Genomic DNA, 16,274 nt, shown 5'->3' on the forward strand with positions numbered 1-16,274 from the left:
ATGTAGCTATTTTATGGGGGAAGAAATCAAGTGAGAAATCAAGTGTGATCCACATGTCTAGATGGGTTTTAGTGCTTGGATTTATCGCACATAGGGGAGTGATTTCCTAACTGATTTGTTTTTTACACTGACAATGAGTCTGGCTCTGTACACGCTGGGCTGTATTAAAGGCATGCAGCCATGTCTGCCAAAGCCATAGTAGTCTGCATCACAAATCTGACCTTACTCCCTACGTAGTGCACCACTTTTGACCAGTAGTGTAAAGTACTTAAAATATTTTTTACTTAAGTCGTTTTTGGTGGTATCTGTACTTTACTATTTATATTTTTGACCACTTTTACGTCACTACATTCCTGAAGAAAATAATGTACCACTTTACTCCATACATTTTCCCTGACACCCAAAAGTACATTTTGAATGGCTAGCAGGACAGGAAAATGGTCAAATTCATGCACTTATCAAAAGAACATCCCCGGTCATCCCTATTGCCTCTGATCAGGTGGACTCACTAAACATAAATACTTCATTTGTAAATTATGTCCGAGTGTTGGAGTGAGCCCCTGGTTATCTGTAAATAAAAAAAAACAAGAAAATTGTGCTGTCAGGTTTGCTAAATATAAGAAATTTGCATGTACTTTTGATATTTAAGTATATTTAAAACCAAATACTTGTAGACTTTTACTGAAGTAGTATTTTACTGGGTGACTTTCACTTTTACTTGAGTCATTTTCTATTAAGGTATCTTTACTTTTACTACAGTATGACATTTGGGTACTTTTTTTGACCAGAGCCCTATGGGCCCTGGTGGAAAGTAGTGCACTCTATAGGAAATAAAGTGCCATTTGCGACACAAACCTATATATGCTTCACTGAATTATGGATCGTTGTCTAGTTTCTACTGGCTGTCGGAAACCTGAGGCAGGTGGCTTTCCTTTCTTTACAGGATCTGAACAGCAGCGACAGGTGGGCTGAGATCTATCTTGAGCTCATGGGATGTGGGAAATGAAAAAGTGAGATGGAGGGAGTGGGATAAGGAGTGAGAAAGAGAGAGAGCAACTCACGCCGGCACAGATATCCAGTGAGAGGAGAGAAAGAGGGGGATTACTCAGTGTCATCTGTCAACGTGTTAATAAAGGAGCCATCCCAAAAATGAGGGGAAGGAGGGAGGGGCACTAGAGGCTGAGGGGGAGTACTGTACATACTCAGCAGTGATTCAACAGCAGATACTGGACTTCTATGGCTAATGTTAGCAAAGACATCACCCAAAAAAATACATGTTCACAGTTGACATACGCCCACACTCAACTGACTCTACTTCATTTAATACTAGTCTAATAACAGGTTTATAATTGCTATTGTATGCCAAAATTACCCGGAAACTTTACCTTTAATTGTCATCTTTCACAAACGTCTGCACAACCAAACAAAACACATACCCAGCCCCATACCTTTTCCCATCACACAACCTCACAGACAACACTAACAACCAGAAAAATGGACACAAACGTCCGAACTTTAAACTTGAACTGACCTCCGACTGGGCTTATCTTGTTGGTGATGGCGTATCTCAAGATGTTCTCGTCCTTGACGTACATGACAAAGACACGCTCCGTGGTCAGCTGCAGCGTCTCAGGCCCCGCTCTGAGCCCGTAGCGGCAGTCGTGGTACGTGATGTTCTGATGTAGCTGAAAGGTGAATGTTTCCGAGCCGCGCTCCGCCGACACCACTGTGAACTCCCGCACTGACGTGGACCTCACCACTGAGAGTGGGGAGAGGAGAAGAGACTACATTACCCACTATGCACCAGTAGAAGCCTGTAGAAAGACTACATTACCTACGACGTACGAGTTGAAATAGTCTGTTGACAGAGTACATTATCAACAATATATCATATGTAAATTGTCTGTTGTTGACGTATCCGTGCTGTAATAAAGCTTTTAAGTCATTTATAGAGTCATGGCATATGAAACAATTTAGCATTGGTGTTACTGGGTGTCATGAATGCTCGTTACATTTGTTTTTTACAAGCACCATTTGTCATAGTTTTATAACTGATCATAGACACATTCTAGAAACACCACAGTCCAAATAGTATTTATTTTCTTTCAAATACTTGAGCAGCACTCGATTGAACTTGCCTGGTGCAATGGAACCAATGGAATAGTCCCAAAAGTGCAATACCCACCCGTCTAGCACTCTAGGCAGGCTCAATCAAACGCACAAAGTATTCTAAAGAAAACAAGCACCATTTTGACTCAGGTCTGTGCGGATCTCCCACTGGTCACAGACATCAGTTCAACATCTTTTTTATTATTAATATTTGGCAACTAATGTGAATTCAAAATGACCATGTCATTGGATTTAGGTTCAAAGTTGGGTGACAAAAATACGAAATTCCCTTATGTTGATGACTTTTTGCAAATCCAATCAGCTTCCCACATTGATTCAATGTCATCACGTAAAATTGTTTTGTTGAAATGACGTGGAAATAATGTTGATGCAACCTGTTTTTTCCCAGTAGGCTGTTTCTAGAATGCTTATGATCTGTTACAGTTGAAGTCGGAAGTTTACATACATACATACAACCTACATACATAGGTTGGAGTCATTAAAACTCGTTTTTCAACCACTCCACAAATGTTATGTTCACAAATTATAGTTTTGGCAAGTCGGTTAGGACATATTCTTTGTGCATGACACAAGTAATTTTTTCAACAATTGTTTACAGACAGATTATTTCACTTATAATTCACTGTATCACAATTCCAGTGGGTCAGAAGTTTACATACACTAAGTTGACTGTGCCTTTAAAAACAGCTTGGAAAATTCCCTAAAATGACTTCATGGCTTTAGAAGCTTCTGATAGGCTAATTGACATCATTTGAGTCAATTGGAAGTGTACCTGTGGACGCATTACCTGGATGCTCCCTACCTTGGGAGCAATGTTCAAACACCTGAAGGTACCATGTTCATCTGTACAAACAATAGTACGCAAGTATAAACACCATGGGACCACGCAGCCGTCATACCGCTCAGGAAGGAGACGTGTTCTGTCTCCTAGAGATGAAGGTACTTTGGTGCGAAACGTGCAAATCAATCCCAGAACAACACCTAAGGACCTTGTGAAGATGCTGGAGGAAACAGGTACAGAAGTATCTTAATCCACAGTAAAAACGAGTCCTATATCCGCATAACCTGAAAGGCCGCTCGGCAAGGAAGAAGCGACTGCTCCAAAACCGCCATAAAAAAGACAGACTACGGTTTGCTACTGCACATGGGGACAAAAATCATACTTTTTTGAGAATTGTCCTCTGATCGGATAAAACAAAAATAGGACTGTTTGGCCATAATGACCATTGTTATGTTTGTAAGAAAAAGGGGGAGGCTTGCAAGCTGAAGAACACCATCCCAAAAGTGAACCACGGGGGTGGCAGCATCATGTTGTTTGGGTGCTTTGGTGCACTTCACAAAATAGATGGCATCATGAGGAGGACAATTTGGTGGATGTATTGAAGCAACATCTCAAGACATCAGTCAGGAAGTTAAAGCTTGGTCGCAAATGGGTCTTCCAAATGGACAATGACCGCAAGCATACTTTCAAAGTTGTGGCAAACTGGCTTAAGGACAACAAAGTCAAGGTGTTGGGAGTGGCCATCACAAAGCCCTGACCTCAATCCTATAGAATAGTTATGGGCAGAACTGTAAAAGCTTGTGAGAGCAAGGAGGCCTACAAACCTGACTCAGCTCTGTCAGAAGGAATGGGCCAAAATTCACCCAACTTATTGTGGGAAGCTTGTGGAAGGCTACCCGAAACATTTGACCCAAGTTAAACAATTTAAAGGCAATGCTACCAAATACTAATTGAGTCTATGTAAACTTCTGACCCACTGGGAATGTGATGAAAGAAATAAAAGCTGAAATAAATCATTCTCTTTAATATTATTCTAACATTTCATATTCTTAAAATAAAGTGGTGATCCTAATTGACCTAAGACAGGGAATTTTTACTGGGATTAAATGTCAGGAATTGTGAAAAACTGAGTTTAAATGTATTTGGCTAAGGTTTATGTAAACTTAAGACTTCAACTATATGTACTACAGTTTGGTCTGGAGCAGTGTACCTTGAAATAACATTTTTACCAAGACCAGGAAACCCTTTTCTTTTTGATGACCCTAACTAACGACCCTGGTCTATAATCAGCCCTGGCAGGATGAGTGGCTCTGCTAATTGAACACTTCCTCATCCAGTGGGCCTTTCAGATGAAACACAGTTTATGTTCTGGGGAGCACGTAAAAAAATCTGTCCCCGGCTTCCTCTAAAAGGAAGTGGAGGCAGTGAAGTCTCAGAGGTTGGTTCTTTTTATAGTCCCAACCGTCCACTAGCGACTAGCCCCCCTCCGATCCTTATCTCCAAGCAACGAGAGATAGCTGAGACACTCAGGAAGGGGAGAGAGAGGCTAGTGGCGCCTTTGTTGCATCATGACATTAGATCAGATGGGGACCAGTTAAATGGTAGTGTAGGTTATGGAAAGATTATTTAGTTTGGCTTATCAAGTTAGGATTCATTTGCGAGGAGATATAAGAGACACATCTGCTTTCCCACTGTCTAAGTACTACCAACAACTCTTTCTTTTGAAATAGTCAGTGGAGTACAAGATGAGAGGAAGTCATGACTCGGGCTAGGGAGAACCTCCTGAAACTACCACCTAATACTCAATCTAATACTCAAAGGTTTTCCTGATCAGATTCCATAGTCGGTAAAACCACTGGGCTCCAGTTATGGCTATCCTCCAATGTCTATACTAGCTTACCACTTATAATGTATATATGCGCAAAACTTAATTCTAGGTGGTATGCTAGTATGCTAGTGTGGATATTGGAACAGATTCACGGAAGGCCCAGAATGCCTGTGAGGTAAGGTGGGGTGGAGGTGGACAACTGAAATTTAAATTTGGTTAATTCAGGAAGCAAACTGAAATTCCAATACAAATTGAAATTTTCCACATGGAAAAGCAATGATAATTCAAATTTGAGTTAATTAATTCCTGAATGTAAATGTAATTCTTCCCAACCCTGTTGGGCAGTGATTGGCTACTTATTGGCTAGCGCACCTGAAGGGTAGTACTGATAGGTCTCCTTGTAGGGCTCCATCTGCACGGTGGCGCCGGGGGCAATGAAGGGCACGTCGCCGTGGAGACGGGTGTCGACACTGAGGTGGTTCTCGCTGTCCAGTCCTTGGGCCGTCTGGACGATGCTCAGGCGCTGGTTGCCGGGGTAAAAGGTAACCTCGGCGTGGCGTGTGAACTCAGCACCTGTGGGACAGGACGTGACATCATAAGGAAGTGATATCGCTATATAAGCGACACGAAGAGATGTCATAATGAATACATGGCAATGAGATTTAACCTTGGATGGTTTGAACCTGATATTTTCATGTTACAACTATAACAATTGAGTAAGGTCTTTGCTATTCGGCCTTCATTGAGATAATGTTTTATACATGTTTTAACTTAGGTGAACTTAGCACATATGAGAAAAATATCCATTATATTTGGCTTGAATGAAAACTCTCACACAAGCCTGCTTGCTCTTCGCGAAGATCCTACACATCTTCCACAAGCCTCTTCTTCTTCTTCTGTGATATAATGACGATCCGCAAACAAACATTAAAGGTGCATGACCCCCACCTACTGTGCTCGAGTGTGTGGTCAATCATGGTTTACAACATTAGCTCCACATTTCTAAATCCTCCTACCTACCTCAGTAAAAAAAAGAGCCCTACTAACTTCTAATAGACCCTCCCCATCCCCAAAACACTGTCCAACCTCAATGACCCTACACTTCAAGCTTTCCCTCGCTTCAACATAGCTACAACAATATAACAACACATGCTCCACCATTTCATTGACTATACACTCCAGACACAAACCATTCACATGCTGCCAACCAGATGTACAATATCCTAGACGCAATTGAGCAAACTCCACCTCGTCCTTCCTAATCTGACCTTTGAATCTTGGTCCATCTAAATTTCTTAAGAGGGCATATAAATGCCAGCCCTTGGGCTCCGAGTCCCATCTCTTCTGCCACACATCTATCAAAAAGGATCTGATCTCACATTTGGCCTCACCTCGAACTCGTTTTAAAGCTATTTTGGCTATCTGGTCTACAATTGCATTCCCTTCCACATTCAAATGGGCTGGGACCCAGCAGAATCTCACTACTACACCCAGTCTCTCAATTCTCCATAATAACATTAATGCCTCCAATAGTAGGTCAATCTTATTAGTTTTGCCAGATGATAAACTATTCAATACAGACAGGGAATCTGAGCATACTATAATTCTGACAGGTTGAATCCACAAGCCTCTTAGCTAATACAACGAGTCTAAACACACATCAACGGAACACCTGACTCAAATTAGCCTGCGAGGGGTGGAGTAGGCATATCCCCCCGCTGGAGACAACACAGCTGTACGACTTTAAACTGACTTTACACAAACACACAGAGCGACCTGAAGTCTGCCAGCATGGGGGCAGCCTCATTCACACACACAGACGCACAAACGAAGCACGCACGTACACACACTCACCACGCACGCACACACCACAGACGCACACACACACATAACTAACTAAGCACATGCATCCATGCACACAGAGCAATAAAGGCAGTGGTGACATCATGGAGAACAGGTTTTATGTAGAGATTAAAATATGTGGGTGGCAGGTAGCCTAGTGGATAGAGCGTTGGACTTGTAACAAAGGTTGCAAGATCGAATCCCCGAGTTGACAAGGTAGAAATCTGTCATTTTGCACCTGAAAAAGGCAGTTAACCCACTGTTCCTAGGCCGTCATTGAAAATAAGAATTTGTTCTTAACTGACTTGCCTAGTTAAATAAAGGTAACATGTAGGCAACAGTGCCACACTAACTCTGAGGGAGACTGTTGAGTGAGGTACTAGGAATCTGATGAGAATTGGGACCCCCCCTATAGTGCCCAGTAGGCAAAATTGGTTGCAATGATGTCATGTTCAGGTTGAATACTGTTTGTAAAAGGATGTTTTGTTAACCCAGTGACAACTTCACTAAGCGCCAGTAACATTATGACTCAGCTCACCTGTGATCTTGAAGCCAGCCTGGCTGTTGGGCAGCTCCAGGGCAAAAAGCCAGCCAAAGAGCTCTCCGATGGGCGCCACAGGCATTAGTGCCCATCCCACGGGCTCGGGCACCTCGCTGATGGCGGTGTATGCCCGCCCGTCACTCACTACGATGTAGGCATGCAGGTCCACGCTGTTAAGGTCCACAGGGGTGGAACCTACTATCACTGTCCCGCTCACCTTGCCATTGACGCGATGGGGAGCACCTGAGAGAATAGAAGGGGGGAAAGAAAGACATGGTAACAAATGTATACTACAAATAATGAGTCAATGTATTGGGCATGCATCAAATGCAGATTTATGCTTAATCCGGTCAAAACTGAGAATGCAGTCTCCCCAATTCATGCTGCTCGCATTTTTCAGAACGGATACCAGAAAGTTTCCCCACACATCGCCTGTCAACCAATCAGTGTCCTTGTATCCAACACAAAACATGTAGAGAACACCAATACCACAAACAGCACGCATCTGCACCAAATACAACTCCATAGACATACAAAGTGACAAAACAGACAGCAATGGAATTTTAAAAATAATTTCTGTATTTTTAGCTTAAAAACAGGTCTTTGAAGTGTATGACTTAAGGAACAAACACACAGCTACTGAGGAAGCAGGAATGGACATGAGTGTATTTTGGGCACATAGACTGGGCGTATAGGTACCAGCATTGGCATCAATTCCATTTCACTTCCATCAATTCTGTCACGGATCCCTCCAGAACTTTCATTACGCACACCAGGCCCCTATTCCCATTGATTAGTAATTGTATAAGTGTGCCCTGTCGATTATTATTACAATGTCCGTTTGTTTGTGTGAGTACCTGTGCGGCGTGTTTTGGCTTTCATGCCATTGTGGAATGCGCAGATGATTACCGGTCTCATCCCATGTGTTAATCATTGTGCACTTGTGCTATTTATTCGAGGTACTCCTCGCTCTTTTGTTTGGGTTTCAACCCTGTCTGTTGTATACGTGTTTGTTTGGTCTTCGTCCCCGTGCCTTTACACGGCACGCCGTAATTTGGATATAATTTAAAAAAATATTACGCAATCCTGCGCCTGTCTCCCGATCCCTTTATACCGACGTGACAAATTCAAATAAATGAAATTACAATTCAAGAATTGAAAAGTGACATTTATTCTTACCTATTTTGGTAATTGACTGAATTGATATGGAATTACTGTAGTAATTATCTCACTGTGAAAATATGGCTCAGGTCCCCACTTTGTTGACACTGTTGACAGTCCCAATTTGTTATGTTCCTCTATTTACTACAAAGCACCCTGTGTGTGTTTGTGTTCCTGTTCCATCAAAGCACCCACAATAACTTAGACTGAATACACCATCCCGCATGCATGTCTGTCAGTGTCTCCCACTGTCTCTCAAATCACAAAGGCTTCACAAGTACCACGTTTGACAAGTCTTGACACTCCAACCCTGGAATATACACAAGTTTGCCTTGACACTTCTACCTGGAACAATGTGTTCACATTTTGTTGTGAAACTTCAGCCTCTAACAAAACACCTCATTCCTGAGGATGAACCAACCCAGTGGAAAGTCAGTCAGGGTGACATCATCCCCTCCAACTCTTTCAAGTAGTCGACTGACTGTATTTGTCAAAGCATTGACTGGCTGCCAAAACATCCGGTTATAAAGCTAACATTTAAATACCACCCCCATTACTTTACATGCCCTTCGACACACATACACAAACCCAAACCCCTGGGTTAATAACAAGCAGCCAGACTAATAAAGGGAGTCGGTTGAGAGTGCAGAGGGTGGGTGTGTGTGTGCGTGTGCGTGTGTGTGTGTGTGTGTGTGTGTGTGTGTGTGTGTGTGTGTTCGTGCGTGCATTTGTACTGCTCTCCAAATAGGAATGTCTGTCATGCCACTTCCAGGTAATTAGCCAGCCAGCGAGGGGCTAGAGGAGCTCGGCATGGCCCAGTGACCAATAGGAGGATTGTTTGAGGAGCCCACCACTGCATCAGAGGTGTTGATCTGGCAGGAAATGGTTGCAGGGCCTAGAAACAAGATGATGCTGTCATGTGAGAGAGAGAGCCAGGGGGGTTTGGAGAGGAGGAGGTGGAGACCAGGTTTTTATGGGTCTGTGAGAGTTTGGGTGAGTATTGGTGTGTGTGTATTTAGGAGACAGAGAGTGGTAGTGTGTGAGTTTCTTTTCCCTCTATGCAGCAAAAATTGATTAGAAATACAGTGTAGACATTGTTAATGACTATTGTAGCTGGAAACGGCAGATTTTTTATGGAATATCTACATAGGCGTACAGAGGACCATTATCAGCAACCATCACTCCTGTGTTCCAATGGCAAGTTGTGTTAGCTAATCCAAGTGTATCATTTTAAAAGGCAAATTGATCATTAGAAAACCCTTTTGCAGATATGTTAGCACAGCTGACAACTGTTGTCCTGGTTAAAGAAGCAATAAGCTGGCCTTCTTTAGACTAGTTTAGTATCTGGTGCATCAGCATTTGTGGGTTCGATTACAGGCTCAAAATGGCAAAGAAACAAATTACTTTCTTCTGAAACTTGTCAGTCTATTCTTGTTCTGAGAAATGAAGGCTATTCCATGTGAGAACTTTCCAAGAAACTGAAGATCTCGTACAACGCTATGTAATATTCCCTTCAAAGAACAGCGCAAACTGGCTCTAACCAGAATAGAAAGAGGAGTGGGAGGCCGCGGTGACCTGAGCAAGAGGACATGTACATTAGAGTGTCTAGTTTGAGAAACAGAAGTCCTCAACGGGCAGCTTCATTAAATAGTACCCGCAAAACACCAGTCTCAACGTCAACAGTGAAGAGGCGACTCCGGGATGCTGGCCTTCTAGGCAGAGTTGCAAAGAAAAAGCCATATTTCAGACTGGCCAATAAAAATAAAAGATTAAGATTGGCAAAAGAACACAGACACTGGACTGAGGAACTCTGGGCTATACTCGGCCTTGTCTTAGGGTAGTAGGTTGAAGATCTAGTGGTGTGGGGGCTGTGCTTTGGCAAAGTGGGTGTACAGGGTCTCTCTCTCGCTCTCTCAACCTCTCGCTCTCTCAACCTCTCGCTCTCTCAACCTCTCGCTCTCTCAACCTCTCGCTCTCTCAACCTCTCGCTCTCTCAACCTCTCGCTCTCTCTCTCTCTCTATTGACCCAATTTCAATTCAAGGGGCTTTATTGGCATGGGAAACATATGTTAACATTGCCAAAGCAAGTGAGGTAGATAATATACAAAAGTGAAATAAACAATAAATATGAACAGTAAACAATCCACTCACAGAATTTCCAAAAGAATAAAGACATTATAAATGTCATATTATGTATATATACAGTGTTGTAATGATGTACAAATGGTTAAAGTACAAAAGGGAAAATAAATAAGCATACATATGGGTTGTATTTACAATGGTGTTTGTTCTACACTGGTCGACCTTTTCTTGTGGCAACAGGTCACAAATCTTGCTGCTGTGATGGCATACTGTGGTGGCACACTGTGGTATTTCACCCAGTAGATATGGGAGTTTATCAAAATCGGGTTTGTTTTCAAATTCTTTGTGGATCTGTGTAATCTGGGGGAAATATGTATCTCTAATATGGTCATACATTGGGCAGGAGGTTAGGAAATGCAGCTCAGTTTCCACCTCATTTTGTGGGCAGTGTGCACATAGCCTGTCTTCTCTTGAGAGCCAGGTCTGCCTACGGCGGCCTTTCTCAACAGCAAGGCTATGATCACTGAGTCTGTACATAGTCAAAGCTTTCCTTAGGTTTGGGTCAGTCACAGTGGTCAGGTATTCTGCCACTGTGTACTCTGTTGAGGGCCAAATAGCATTCTAGTTTGCTCTGTTTCAGCATTCTAGTTTGCTCTCTCTCGACCTGAACCCTAGGACCACGCCTCAGGACTAGCTGGCCTAATGACTCCTTGCTGTCCCCTGGTCATGCTGCTGCTCCAGTTTCAACTGTTCTGCCTGCAGCTATGGAACACTGATCTGTTCACTGGACGTGCTACCTTGTCCCAGACCTGCTGTTTTGGACCCTCTCTCTACTGCACCTGCTGTCTCTAACTATGAATGATTGGCTATGAAAAGCCAACTGACATTTACTCCTGAGGTGCTGACCTGTTGCACCCTCTACAACCACTGTGATTATTATTATCTGACGCTGCAGGTCATCTATGAACGTTTGAACATCTTGCCAGTGTTCTGTTTTAATCTCCAGCTGGCACAGCCAGAAGAGGACTGACCAACCTTCAGAGCCTGGTTCCTCTCTAGGTTTCTTCCTAGGTTCTGGCCTTTCTAGGGATTTTTTCCAAGCCACCGTGCTTCTACATCGGCATTGTTTGCTGTTTGGGGTTTTAGGCCGGATTTCTGTACAGCACTTTGTGACATCGGCTGATGTAAAAAGGGCTTTAAAAATACATTTGATTGAATGTTTTCCTCTGTCATTGCCAACAAAGGGTATAAAACAAAGTATTGAGATAAAAGTTTATTGACCAAATACTTATTTTCCACCATAATTTGCAAATAAATTCATTAAAAATCCTACAATGTGATTTTCTGGATTTTTGTTCCTCATTCCGTCTGTCATAGTTGAAGTGTACCTATGATGAAAATTACAGGCCTCTCTCATCATTTAAAGTGGGAGAACTTGCACAATTGGCGACTGACTAAATACTTTTTTGCCCCACTGTAACTGCAAAAGGGCTGGTTGCTGATAATGGGCCTCTGTACGCCTATGTTGATATTCCATTAAAAATCATCCGTTTCCAGCTACAAAAGTAATTTACATTTACAGCCAAATAACCATTTTCTCACCAATAACCAAAAATATTGTTCACAGATGTTGAATGGCTGACAAAACCACACTAATTCAATTCCATAAATATAATTGAGTGACATTTTGCGATATTATGACCTTGCCGGTGATCCTTGGAACCTGTGTCACGTCCTATACCGTCATCCCCAGTACTCACCGTCAGGGAGACAGTGACGACCGTTGCCGTAGAAACCGGAGCGACAGTGGCAGCAGAAGCCGGAAGAGTAGTCGGTGCAGTCAGCGTTCTGAGAGCACTGCTGTTGGAAGCGAGCACACGTCTCCTTGGTCTCTGTGCTGTACTGGATCACTGCGAGAGAGAGAGAGAGAGAGAGAGAGAGAAAAAGAGAGAGAAAGAGAGAGAAAGAGAGAAAGAAAGAGAGAGAAAGAGAGATGGAAAGAGAGAGAGAGAAAGAGAGAGAGAGATTATTTCCTAATATGTTTCTCATATAGATTTCGCAATGTAAGATAAGATGTTTTCATATTACTGGATGCCAATAGAGCTCATTGAATTCAATTGAGAGAAAAATAGGGGGAGTGAGAGATGGGAGGGAGGACGAAAGAAAGAAAGAGGGGAGGACGAGAAGAGAAAACAGTCAAACTTGAATCTGTCAAAATAAGCTGACTCTGTTGGATGTGGTTGGGGGAACCCTAGGGAGGGTCAGAGCATGTGCACCATTGCCAGTGGTATAGTGCTATGTTTTTTAGGTGTTGGAAAATGTCATGACGTCATAATTTCTCAAAGTTCGTACCGACAGATGTACCCTATTAAATATCATTGTACAATAGGCCTATACATGAAATGCATCCTCCAATTGCAACGTCTAGCTATTACCACATATTATCAAGAAAATTTTATATTTTTAATAACCTCAAACACTAAGTTAGGCATACCCAATTTCAAAATAGGGAATCGCAAATTATATTTCTTCATGTTTTACCGGTGAAATATTCACCTTTATGCCAATCATTTGATCTCCATCAGTTTCATGGGAATATGCATTTAGATCTTTTTGAATGACTGTTTCGTGAGTGAATGAACTTCTTGGTGACAGGGGGGCAGTATTGAGTAGCTTGGATGAATAAGGTGCCCAGAGTAAACTGCCTGCTACTCTGTCCCAGATGCTAATATATACATATTATTAGTAGTATTGGATAGGAAACACTGATGTTTCTAAAACCGTTTGAATGATGTCTGTGAGTATAACAGAACTCAGATGGCAGGCAAAAACCTGAGATAAATCCAACCAGGGAGTGGGAAATCTGAGGTTTGTCATTTCATTTAAGTGATTGCCTATCCAATATGCTATGTCTATGGGGTCAGATCACACTTCCCAAGGCTTCCAGCAGATGTCAACAGTCTTTAGAAAGTTGTTTGAGGCTTCTATTGTGGAAGGGCTTCGAATAAGAGCTGTTTCAACAAGTGGACTAGGCTCTGGCCAATCAGTTTTTTACTGCGCGGTCACGCGGGCGAGCCGTGCCTTCTTTTTCCTCTGTAATGAATACTCTATTGTCCGGTTGGATTATTATTGAAGATTTATTATAAAAATACTCTAAGGGTTGATTGTAAACATCGTTTGACATGTTTCTACAAACTGTAATGGAACTCTTGACTTTTCATCTGGATTTTGTGCTCGCGCATTGTGCCTTTGTAATAGTGAACTAAACGTGCGAACAAAAAAAGTGGTATATGTACATAAATATGGACGTAATCGAACAAAAATAACATTTCCTGTGGAAGTGGGAGACCCGGGAGTGCATTCCGACGAAGATCAGCAAAGGTAAGTGAAGATTTATAATGCTATTTATGACTTTTGTTGACTCCACAACTTTGCGGGTAACTGTATGGCTTGCTTTTGTGGCTGAACGCTGTTCTCAGATTATTGAATATTGTGCTTTTGCCGTAAAGATTTTTTGAAATCTGACACAGCGGTTGCATTAAGAATAAGTTTATCTTTAATTCTATGTAAAACATGTATCTTTCATCAAAGTTAATGATGAGTATTTATGTTATTTGATATGGCTCTCTGCAATTTATCCGGATGTTTTGGAGGAATTTCTGAACATGGCACCAATGTGAACTGAGGTTTTTGGATATAAATATGAACTTGATTGAATAAAACATACATGTATTGTGTAACATTGAGTCCTGGGAATGTCATCTGATGAAGATCGTCAAAGGTTAGTGATTCATTTTATCTATATTTCTGCTTTTTGTGACACCTCTCTTTGGTTGGAAAATGGCTGAATGCTTTCTGTGACTCGTTGCTGACCTAACATAATGATATGTTCTGCTTTCGCTGAAAAGCCTTTTTGAAATCAGACACTGTGGTTGGATTGACAAGAAGTGTATATTTAAAATGGTGTAAAATACTTGTATGGTTGGGGAATTTTAAGTATGAGATTTCTGTTGTTTTGAATTTGGCGCCCTGTACTTTCACTGGCTGCTGGCGAGGTGTGACGCTAGCGTCCCGAATGATCCCAGAGAGGTTAAAGCAGATGTTGTTAGCAAACTATAAGCCTTTCTTGCAGGCCTACGTTGATTCAACAAAGCATATCCTGCCTAGTGGCGGGCACTGTTGAGTTTTGGCAGCATGAGGAACTTGTTTCGACTATTCAGCTTCAGATAAGAAATGACTGAGGAGGTGTTTTGGTGTAACATACTATAGGCCTAATATGCTAGAGCATGCTATTATATTCTGTTTTCTGTTTTTTTAAATACCTATGAATCATTATGTGATATGCGAGACACGAATCGTGGTGCTGAAAGGACAGAACCGTAACCAAGTGGTCAACATATCGTTCTGGGTTTCACTACGCAAGAGGAGGTCCGTGGAGTTTTACGAACATCAAGGCAGACAGGCAGTGAATTTGGATCCTAGATCTCGTTGGTGAGATAAGGTTCATGCGGTGGATCAGTTTGTCTGCATACACAATAGAGGTGGTACGTTTCTGTAAGCTAAGCACTAGGACAGTAGGGCGAGTTCAAGTGCATTGTACAAGAGCCCCAAGTCCATAACAAAACTGTTTTGAGGACAGACATTTTAGTTTTCTGTCTGTGGAAGTTACGTCGGATTTGGCCCGCTCAAAGTGGTCTTGCCTCAGACTGACGAGCCTCAGCACACGCCTACAGTCATTCATCATTCACACCACTGCCAGAGAGAGAGAAGACAGAAGAAAACATAAGTTGCCTACCTATAGGCTCTTATAGCCTACATATGTATATGTATTTAGTCATTCTATGGTTTTCGTGGAATTTTAGTGGTCATTGTTCCAGAAATATTTTTACCGGCTCAATGTATTCTCAAATTGAAAAAAGGGAGGTAGCGCTGCTCCCCCGCTCTATGGCAGCACTACATACCCGACCATAGCAGATCTGAGAACCTTGCAGAGAAAACAACAGCTCAGCAAACCTAAAACCCTATTAGCTTATCCTCTCACCATAAAGTAGGTTCAGTAGAAGTCAGAGCACACCCTCGTGACACGCAGAGAGAGAGATACTTTTACTATAGCTCTTTTGACAATATTTAATTTGATAATTCATTGCATCACTACGAACTCCGAGTAACTTTTCATTTTCTTTCTTGGAATGTTTTAGCAGGTTTTTACAACGTAAGCTGCTGGGAGCCCAACTAAAACGCCAGACTCATACAGTAAATCTTTGTGGAGAAACTCAAACTTCAAGTCATTCGTCATCCAGAATTACAATAAACTAGCTTGCCAAATCAATTATTTAAACATGGAGGGTTTAGCGCTAGAGCAGCTTGCCAGATAAGAGGCTAATGCTCTACACCTGCTTGTCTGCTTTAGCAAAACAACCCTTAGCAAGCTAGCGAGGAGAGAGAAAGACTCTCTGGTTTTCTGGATACTGCATTTCCTCACCCGAGTGGGGACTCTCCCTTTGCTCGGAGGAGCCTGTATGCCAGGCTTGTTTGCTACATGTCTGTGGCTAAGGTACACATACACACATGCACACACACTCATACAGATGAACACTTGTACACACGCACACAACACTCACTCATAAACACTGCTGCCCCATCTCACAGAGGAAGACTGGGAACCTCAAATAGAGGACGCTAACAAAGTTTTTCAATGCTGCAAGAGCTGTGTTTATTTTGCTTAATTCTGGGACAATGTGGACCGCCAAGACCTTCAATGTAGGACATGTTCACTTGCTGAGGACTACAGGGGTGAAGTGGCTACTTTTAGAAAACGGGTAGTGAACCTACACAAACTACTGGGGAATCCACGCCCGCCTACTTTTTCTTTCTTCTCCACCCCAGTAGCCGGACGCCGCTCTGGCCTG

General features: G+C 42.3%; 1 protein-coding gene across 1 annotated transcript in view; it reads right to left on the reverse strand.

Moving 5' to 3' along the window:
- nid2a (nidogen 2a (osteonidogen)) overlaps positions 1-16,274 on the reverse strand; it is a 91,008-nt gene that overhangs the window by 52,552 nt on the left and 22,182 nt on the right. Inside the window, exons 5-8 of the mRNA XM_064954240.1 lie at positions 12,126-12,275; positions 7,120-7,365; positions 5,112-5,312; positions 1,532-1,759 (exon numbers count right to left, since the gene is read on the reverse strand). Coding sequence (XP_064810312.1) covers positions 1,532-1,759; positions 5,112-5,312; positions 7,120-7,365; positions 12,126-12,275 — 825 coding nt within the window. The remainder of the gene's footprint in view (positions 1-1,531; positions 1,760-5,111; positions 5,313-7,119; positions 7,366-12,125; positions 12,276-16,274) is intronic.

The sequence above is a fragment of the Oncorhynchus masou genome, chromosome 32, assembly GCF_036934945.1.
Source record: "Oncorhynchus masou masou isolate Uvic2021 chromosome 32, UVic_Omas_1.1, whole genome shotgun sequence".
NCBI classification, from domain to species: Eukaryota; Metazoa; Chordata; class Actinopteri; order Salmoniformes; family Salmonidae; genus Oncorhynchus; species Oncorhynchus masou.